The 9310-nt window shown below is 41.0% G+C and overlaps 3 protein-coding genes across 3 annotated transcripts; 1 reads left to right on the top strand and 2 right to left on the bottom strand.

Moving 5' to 3' along the window:
- On the top strand, positions 1-3650 carry LOC146472120 (uncharacterized). The gene is made up of 2 exons (XM_085120890.1): positions 1-2400; positions 2493-3650. Exons 1-2 carry the CDS (start codon positions 16-18, stop codon positions 3240-3242), a joined length of 3135 nt encoding a protein of 1044 aa, XP_084977016.1. The 5' UTR covers positions 1-15; the 3' UTR covers positions 3243-3650.
- Positions 3651-6213: 2563 nt separating this feature from the next.
- Positions 6214-7548, bottom strand: LOC146472119 (uncharacterized protein F54H12.2-like). The gene has a single exon (XM_085120794.1). It carries the CDS (start codon positions 7546-7548, stop codon positions 6214-6216), a length of 1335 nt encoding a protein of 444 aa, XP_084976920.1.
- Positions 7549-8881: 1333 nt separating this feature from the next.
- LOC146472118 (uncharacterized) lies at positions 8882-9310 on the bottom strand. The gene has a single exon (XM_085120793.1). It carries the CDS (start codon positions 9308-9310, stop codon positions 8882-8884), a length of 429 nt encoding a protein of 142 aa, XP_084976919.1.

Raw genomic sequence — 9310 nt, 5'->3', positions numbered from 1 at the left:
TGGAGACATACCGGGATGCTTCATCGTCATGAAAAAAATTGTGAGGCGAAAGTTCATCATAAGTTTCCTGGCGGTGTTTACAAGAATCCACCTACCATTTTTCAGCTTCTTGAAGAAGAGGGATTCATCATACCACAGCAGATGAAGTTCTTCCCGTACAGAGCCACCTTCGATTTTGAGTGCATGTTTGATACAGACCCTGGGCTGGAGAACACGAAAAAACTTAGCTGGGATGCCAAGCATATACCTTTAAGTGTCAGCGTCTGTTCTAACGTTCCCGACTACAGTGAACCCAAGTGCTTTGTATCCGAGGGAGATCCCAAGCAGCTGGTAACAAAGATGGTGGATTACCTTATTGAAATCAGTAAAAAAAGTTACAGCCTGGCGAAAGAAAAGTTTAATGCCATCTTTGAAGCGATTGACAAGAAATTAGAGAAAGTGGAGGACAGTTTAAAAATACAAGTAAACTCAAAAGAAAAAGAAAATGAAGAAGGTGAAGGAGAAGATATAATTGATACTGATGGTGAAGAAGAGGATATAGAGGTAGAGACGGAGGAGGATCGTACTTTTATAAACGACGAGGAACTTACCGAGCAAGGTCCGTCCTTTTATCGAGCTTTAGACTTTGTGCTCCCAGAACAGAGTAAAAGTGACTTTGACAGAGAACAACCGACAGAACCCAGGAAGATGAAACAAAGTCCTTTGAGAAAACTGAAAGAGAGACTAGAAGACTTCTTAAAAGAACTCCCAGTTATTGGTTTTAACTCTGGAAAGTACGATTTAAATGCAGTGAAAGAGTTTCTCTTTCCCGTCATGGTTAAAAAAGAGCAAGTACAGTTTACGATCAAGCGTAACAATAATTTCATGTGTCTAAAAACTGAGCACCTCCGTTTCCTGGACGTCACGAACTTTCTAGCACCTGGTTTTAGCTACGAAAAATTCCTGAAAGCTTACGAATGTCCTCAAACAAAAGGATTCTTCCCGTACGAATGGGTGGACTCTCTTGACAAGCTCCAACATCCAGCACTCCCTCCCCATGAGGCATTCTATTCATCTCTCTCCAATAAAAACATATCCTTCGAGGAATATAAATACTGTCAGCAAGTGTGGACAGACAACAATATACAAACATTCAGAGACTTCCTAATCTGGTACAACAACCTTGACGTTCAGCCTTTTTGCGACGCATTAGAAAAGATGAGTGCATTTTGGAAAGCAAAAAAAATCGATATGCTACGGCAAGGCATTTCCATCCCCGGCATCACTTTAATCTATCTCTTTTCTACTCTGGAACCTGGTATCTTCTTTTCTCTATTTAACGAAAAAAACAAAGATCTGTACACGCTCTTCAAACAAAACTTGGTTGGCGGCCCTTCTATCATCTTCCACCGCTACCACGAAGCGGGAAAAACAGTGATCAGAGAACATGAGATGAAATCACAAGGAAAGACGCCTAAACTCTGTCAGAAAGTCGTTGGATATGACGCAAATGGACTGTACTTATGGGCGATAATGCAGGAGATGCCCACGGGCTCTTTTACAAGAAGAAGAAAGGAGAACGAGTTTAGAGCTGAACAAAACGTGAAAATGGCAACGCAATGGTTGGAATGGGAGGCTCACTCAAGAAACATTAACATCCGTCACGAAATGAATGACATCGAAAAACGTATCGGAGAGAAACGGCTGCCTGTGGACGGTTTTCACGGACCATCCCAGACTGTATTCCAGTTCCATGGATGCTACTGGCATGGTCATCAGTGCTTTTTAAACGAGGGCAAGGAAATGAACGATACGAGAAAGAAACCAATGGTCGAGCTCAGGAAAGAAACGGAAAACATCTCGGCGTATATCAAGGATCAAGGATATAATCTCGTCGAGATGTATGAATGTCAATGGTTAGAGTTGAAGAGAACCAACCTGGAAGTCATCCACTTCATACAGTCCAAGTTCCGCCGCCCATTTGGCAACTACGTCACACTAAACGAAAAACAAATCCTGTCTGCCATCAAGAGGGGAATTCTCTTTGGAGTAGTAGAGTGCGATATACGTGTACCTGAGGCTCTCAAACAGAAATTCTCAGAAATGCCCCCAATTTTTAAAAACACCGAGATATCACGAGACGACATTGGGCCATACATGAAAGCGTTCGCGGAAAAGCACAACCTCATGCGTCGTCCTCGCCGCAGTCTGATCGGGAGTTATTTCGGTGAGAAGATCCTGCTTGCAACTCCCCTCATCAAATGGTACCTGGAACACGGGCTGAAAGTCACTAAAATCTATCAGATTATACAATATACTCCAGTTCCGTGCTTCAAGCCGTTTGGTGAAGCTGTTTCTGATGCCAGACGCGCAGGGGATGTTGATTCCAACAAGGCTATCATAGCAGATACTATGAAATTGGTAAGAAAACTAAAAGTAATTTCTTAAGTATAATATCGTTTGAGGTAAATCAATTTCTTTTTCTCTTCTTTTTATCTCTCCTTTTCTTTTAGGTTGGAAATTCCAGTTACGGAAAAACCATTACTGATCAAGAGCGCCACAGAGACGTGAAGTTCTGTGAAGAAACAGAAGCCTCCCGACTGATAAACAGCCCATTTTTTAGACAAATTGAGGAGATTGACAGAGAAACGTATGAAATACAAAGCTGTAAGAAAACTATAAAGTTAAATTTACCAATGCAAATAGGTTTTTTTGTTTATCAGTACGCAAAGTTGCGAATGCTCCAATTTTATTTTGATTTTTTTGACAAGTATTTAGATAGAAGTGACTTTCAATATTGTGAAACTGACACTGACAGTGCTTATGTTGCTCTTTCGGGTCCATCGGTTGAAAGTTTAGTCAAACCTGAATTAAGAGTCGAGTATGAGAAAGAAAAATCTAATTGGTTCCCAAGAACAGACACCCCTGAGCACAAAGCCTTTGACAAGAGAACACCTGGGCTCTTTAAAGAAGAATGGTCGGGGGAGGGAATAATTGGACTTAGCAGTAAAACGTATTATTGTTTCGGACCAGAAGACAAATTTAGCTGTAAAGGTGTGAACAAAAGGTGTAATGAAATCAGCAAAGATAAGTATCTCAGTGTTTTACTCACCAAGCAGAGCAGTTCAGGGATAAACAAAGGTTTCCGAGTAGTTGAAAATAGCATGTATACTTATCAACAAGCTCGTGATGGATTTTCATACTTTTATCCGAAACGCAAAGTCTTGGATGATGGAGTGAGTACACTGCCTTTAGACATATAAGTATTGTAAAAATTTTGAGTTCTTGTATATAGGTTTTCACCCCCTTTACACTGTACATATTTTGAAGACTTAATTTTTTTAAAGAATTTCATTTTGTACATAGTATTTTGAAAATAAACATGGTTTGATATAATCATGGCTTGATTTCTGCTTAGCCACGCGAGCGTGTGTATTCCACGCGAGTTCCCACGCGCAACCTTGGGAAACACAACTCCAAAATGTGGCGTTTTTGGCGCTTTTGGCGCTTTTGGCTGTCGTTTCGTGTTAAATTAACAATAAATTTCATGTCATTAACAGTTTTGTTCAGTAGGAATCCAACTTTCACAGAGATAACATGGTGCGGAGGAAATGTAAACATTGTCCGATACCAGATTGTGGGTCAAAATATTTAGTTCGATTAGCAGATCATTTAAGACTAGTACACGAGTTAACAGAGTTAGAGCGAAAATATTGGCTGCAATTTGCTAAATTACAAAACACTAACATGATTCGTGTGTATGACAAAGAGGCTGAACCTAAAACGATTTTTCTATAAATGAGAGTGCACACAGTTCAAACAGTCAGTTGTGATCATGGACACGAGATGGAAACACCCTTTTCCAGCGCTTATTGCTGGGCCGACATGCTGTGGAAAAAGTCAATTTGTAAAACGTTTGCTAGAGTCTGGTGAGGAGATGATTGATGGTGCACCAGAGAATATTATATGGTGTTATTCATTATATCAGTCCGCTTATGATGAAATGCAAAATAGTATTCCAAACATTCAGTTTGTGGAAGGAGTTCCCACTGACTTAGAATCCATGATTAACCCCTCCATAAGAAATGCTGTAGTCATTGATGATCTCATGCAGGAGGTTAGTAATTGTCCCCGAATTACAAGTCTGTTTACCAAGGGATGTCATCACCGTAACTTAAGCGTCATTTTTATTCTACAAAACATTTTCCACCGTGGAAAAGAACTTAGAGATATGAGTCTGAACTGTCACTACTTAGTTTTGTTCAAGTCTCCGCGAGATAGCAGCCAAGTCACTCATTTAGCAAAACAGATGTTTCCAGGCCATTCCAAATACATGTTAGAATCCTTCCAAGATGCAACCAGTAGGCCTTATGGCTATTTATTATGCGATCTCAAAGCACAGACTCCTAATGACTTTCGGTTGAGAGCTAACATTTTCCCCGGGGAAACACAGTACGCTTACGTCAGAAAGGTATAAAAAAGCCTTGTCACAGCGTTGTGAGTCAGTTGAGCATGGCCCAGCGATTGAGAAAGAACCACGATTTTTTGAAGCTTCTCACCAAGTGTACTCCTGCTCAACGTAAGGCGATTTTGAAAACGGCTGACGACGGCTTGGTAAAAACCATTTGCGAGTGTGTTTTGAACGTCCTTAAAGAAACAGTGCCTGTCAGTAGACCAGCCAAAAGAAAGCTTCTAAAGCACAAGAAATCACTGATTGCTCTTGCTGAAAAAAGTACTCCACTAAACAAGAAAAAGAAAATATTAGTGCAACACGGAGGGAATTTTTTAAGTATCTTATTACCACCCGTGCTCCGTGTGTTGAGTTCGATTCTTCTCTAAAATGAATCACGCTAAACGAATGGTTCTCGTGCCTGAAACAACACTAGAGCGTTTACAGCAACGTCAGCAAATATTAACACCACCAGTGACACAAACACTGAAAAATTTGGATAGTGAGATGGGAGACATTTTATCCAGTAAACAACTCGACGATGAAGAGAAAGCAAAACTATATAATCAAGTCTTGCAGCGTTATCTTACTTACTACGATCAGCGAAAAAGTGAACCGCTTCACGTGAAACTAACAACACCTAAGCCCGTGGAAACACCTAAACAAGAAGAAGCTAAGGAAACAACAGAAGAACCGGCCCCTGTCGAGAAACCTGCGCTATCAACGGTAGAACAAGAAGTGATGAAAAGTGTACCCAAACTGTACAAGTCTGGGGCAAGATAGCTGTTGGATAAAATTAAAGAAAACCAGAACGTGCTGCATTGGAACGAAAAGGGGGAGCTATTGTATGAAAACAAACCGATATCTGGCTCTCATTTAGTGGATTTAGTGAATGATACGCTGCGTCATCGAAAAGGTTTCGAGCCTGTTGGTTGGTCTGTGTTTGCTAGAGGTCTGGCACGAATGAATATTCCCGAGAACATAGTCCGAAATCCGCAGAGGCAGAGCGCCATCCGAGAGTTTAAAACAAGAGTTAGAGACGAGACTCCAGATAGCCCATCTCGCTGGTTACCTACCCCACCCTCTAACGAGCCCACTGCGAAGAAGCAAAGGCGACAAATTGCAAGCCCACGCCCGCAAGTTGCTAGATGGCTGCGATTATAAATAACAATATCAGACGTTTTACTATTGTAAATCACTTTCTTTATTTTGATCACTCAATAAAATACGTTCAAAGTTAATTACAGTGTGTTTATTGAACTTGATGCTGTGCTTTCGCTGCTTGTTTGTTTATAGGAGTGTGATGGGTTTTTTTTTGGAAAATTACAGGGAAATGTTTTTCGATAAAGTGCTTAACAAGAAAATCATTGCGTTGTTTATTATTGGAAAAACGATATACAATGCTGCTCATACTAATATTTCGACATCGAAATAAGGCAAAATACAAGCAATAATGCCCACACACTTTACTTGTCATGCTTTGTAATGTCAAAGTGTTAAACTTCCAGCTGCTAGAATTATTGTTCAAAAAACTAGTAAATGTTCCAGTATAATTGCTTGGAGGCAATCCATAAGAGTCGAAAAATTCTGCCTCTTTGTCCTTGGTGAAATAAAACGCAACCCAGTGTGAACCAGGCTTTTCACTTGTATCCACATTGGCAATGAACAAGGCTGGGTAGGAAGATACACTTGTGGGTAGCTGGTCTGAAGGATACACCCCTTGAAACACACCACGCGTATAGCTATCTTTTCTCAAAACTTGGGCCAGCTGAATGGTATCCATTCTAGTTTGTGTAGTCGTATAGAACGTTTCTGCTCGCGTCAATCTCAATCACGTTTTGAAACTCGGCATAGATCATAAGGTTAACCGTGTTGGCAAGCGCTTGTTTAAAATGAAGCTCGACACGAAGGTTGCCTTGTTTTATAAGCTCAAAATGATCACCCGAGCAGTGGTCTGGGGACAGGTCAAAATAGAAGGCTGTGTAGCCAGAGCCATAATCACTTCGATTTATTTGATTGCCTGCATCTTGGGAAAGCTTTCCAGTACCAGAAAAAAGGCTTTGAAATCCAGCTATAAAGTTCTGACCACCGGCATCGTCAAATTTGAGAAACAGGGGTTTTCGTGGTATTTGTTCCCCGTCCACGTAAACGCCCACTTGAGTGAGGTTATGGTGCTTGAAGTGAAACGGGTTGGAGTCATATGTCCCGTTATAAGCTGCTGAATCTACCAATACTAGGACTAGGCGCTTCGGAATGTGACCCAGAAAAAGGTTATCTGGCGTAAAGGTACTGAACCCTGTTGGAATGGAGAGAACTTTGCAATCAACTCTGCGGATAGGATATTTAGCTGTCGCTTGCTTCAGTGCAGCCGCGTGTCCCAAAGCAATAGAAGAGGCCACTTTTACTTTTCGAACATAAAGGATTGCTTCTGTGATAACCACCTTGTGATTAGCTCCGGGGGCAGATGAGACTAGGCAGAAAGAATTTTTGGCTCTGTTAAGCTTTAGTCGTAGATTAACTCCGTTCAAAATTAACCGATCTTGAAAAAAAATATCGCTGTGGATGGGGCCCACCATATCGACCGTGTTACTTTGCTTCGTAAATGCATAACGAGCGTTTAAACCCATATTAGCATTATCCTCTTCTTCCACAGGGTTTACAACATCCATCTTCCCGGGAGTGTCTTTGTAAAACATGGCCATTGATAGTTGACTCGATTTGGCGTCTCCTCCGTAGTTCAGCAATGTTTCAATTATGGCACGATATGGATAAGTATTGGTCGATGGGGAAATAAGTCGCTCGTTCAAAGAAACATCCACTTGCGAAAAGAGGGAATGTAGAAATAGATTCACTGGTCCCACTTGTTCGTTTGGGTCTAAAGCTGCCCCGTTTGCTTTGGTGATCTTTGCCTTTACAAACAGCTGGGTTCTTGCTAAGTCCAAATATTCTTCTCCAGTTCCAGAGACGTTAAATTCTATAGGGCCACTGTCAGTAATGTTACTGAGGGGGTGATATTCAATCCATTGCCCCTTGGTGATAGATGTCTGCGTAGCTGGAATCGTAAAGAGATCAAGTTCCGATTTGGTGCATTCTTGAGATTCGTGATGAACAAAAGCCATTTTTCTCCTTTAATTTAAGAAGGAATATTTATATTCGAGTTTTTTATGCTGTTGCGGAGATGTTTTCCGTTTCTTGCCTGGAGGCAAACTGTTTTTTCTCGGCTGCGCTCTCCTTTTTGTACCCTTTCGACCTGCGCCTGACTGAGGAGAATTTTGGGAAGGTAGACCCAGGGCTTTTTTACCTTGCTTAGTGAGCGCCGTTTTAAAGTTTTCTCCAGCTAACACATCTTGTGCAACATTGACACCAGTTTGCAAAGCTTTTTTACCAAGCATTTTCACACCCTGTCGTAGGTGCGGCACAGCAAATCGAAATAGGCCTTTAAATATGGAACCTAATCCATACCCTTGCTGAAATCGACCACCATGGAAAGCTGGTAAATTTCCACCTCTTTGTTTTGCTTGATCTAAATAATACTGTTCGTACAACTTGTGATTTGGAGTATGAATTTTCTTCATGTCACTCTTTAAAAGTTCATGGGACGACTCTGTTGAAAATGAAGTGTAAGCAATACTCTTCCGAACTCGAATGGCACAAACTCTCCTGTGTCGCGCTTTATGTTGACTTCGATTGATTCGAATTGTCTTCTGCTGACAGGTACATATTGCGGGCGAATGAAAGACTTGCTGATTCTCTGCCCTTCTTTTCCTTCCACGGGAACGATTCGAAGTAAGGGAACAAGTGCGTCTCCGACAAATTGTGACTGTATGATATCACAATAAATATAAAGATCATGAAATCCGTGTTCCAAGTCTACTGCTCTTTCAGCGGTCGATGTTTTGGAAATAACCTTACCCGGAGTAAATCCTAGCACGTATCCTATGTCACCAAAATAAACTTCTGCATTGTTTTGTAAGTTAACAGTCACCTTTCTGTTAAGCATATCGTACGTAAATTTTACGTCATCGCCAAAACGCTTCCCGATCAACTCGTTCATCTTTGAAAGAACCTCTTCAGTTGAAGAATAATAACCAGGTGGAATGATAACTGCCTCCCAGACCCCAGCTAATTCTTGGTTCCGAAGGTAAAATCGATTCTCAAAATTTCCTTGCACATTATTCCAGCTATGAGGGTAATGAATTTCTGTTAGGGCTACTTCCCAGTCCCCGGTCAAGCTGATTGTCTGTGGTAAACAAACCCGGTACTCTGTTAGCGTATTCTTGGGAAATTTATCGAGGCTGCTATTGCTAGGAAGGTGAAGGTAGAACTGTGTTACCTCCATCGTATCTTGTGTTCAAATGAACAGTTAACTCTAGATATTTTCAATTTATAAGGAGGCATGAAACAGTCATTTTGTAATTTCACATTCTTTTATTGATCGCATTAAAAAAAACTTTACAATTTCGAAATATCACTCCCAGGAACCCAGGAATCAAATTTTGGATCTTCGTAGCCTTTCCATCTGACAAGATATTCCACCACCCCGTTTCGCTTTCTTTTGCGTAAGATTTTCTCAACTCGATAGACATCATCGTTCTTGATTACTTTTTGCAGTTCAGGTTCGTAGAATGCCCCGTCTAGGATCTCTCCAGCATCATCTTTCAGGTTATAGACGGGTACTTGACGCGCAAATCGTTTGTAGATTGTGAACATTTCTTCAGTAAAATTGGGAAGGTAAGATTTTTCAAAGATTCTTTTAGCCTTACTTATTCTTACACGATCTCCCACTTGAAATTTGAAGCGAACTCGCTTTTGCACATCACCACCATAGAGTGTGTCCCACACCTTATCTTCGTTGGCTTTGGTGACTTGACTTGGTTTCAT

This window comes from Pavona decussata, unplaced genomic scaffold, assembly GCF_977016875.1.
Source record: "Pavona decussata unplaced genomic scaffold, jaPavDecu1.1 SCAFFOLD_102, whole genome shotgun sequence".
Lineage (NCBI taxonomy): Eukaryota > Metazoa > Cnidaria > Anthozoa > Scleractinia > Agariciidae > Pavona > Pavona decussata.
Note: the sequence above shows the minus strand (reverse complement) of the source record. Positions and strands in the feature narration are given on the sequence as shown.

Bases quoted from the DNA above. Each gene is read 5' to 3' on its own strand.
- LOC146472120 (XM_085120890.1), top strand. From the start codon at position 16: ATGCTTCATCGTCATGAAAAAAATTGTGAGGCGAAAGTTCATCATAAG. The intron at 2,401-2,492 runs GTAAGAAAACTA...CTTTTCTTTTAG, and splicing joins TAGCAGATACTATGAAATTG to GTTGGAAATTCCAGTTACGG.
- LOC146472119 (XM_085120794.1), bottom strand. From the start codon at position 7,548: ATGGCTTTTGTTCATCACGAATCTCAAGAATGCACCAAATCGGAACTT.
- LOC146472118 (XM_085120793.1), bottom strand. From the start codon at position 9,310: ATGAAACCAAGTCAAGTCACCAAAGCCAACGAAGATAAGGTGTGGGAC.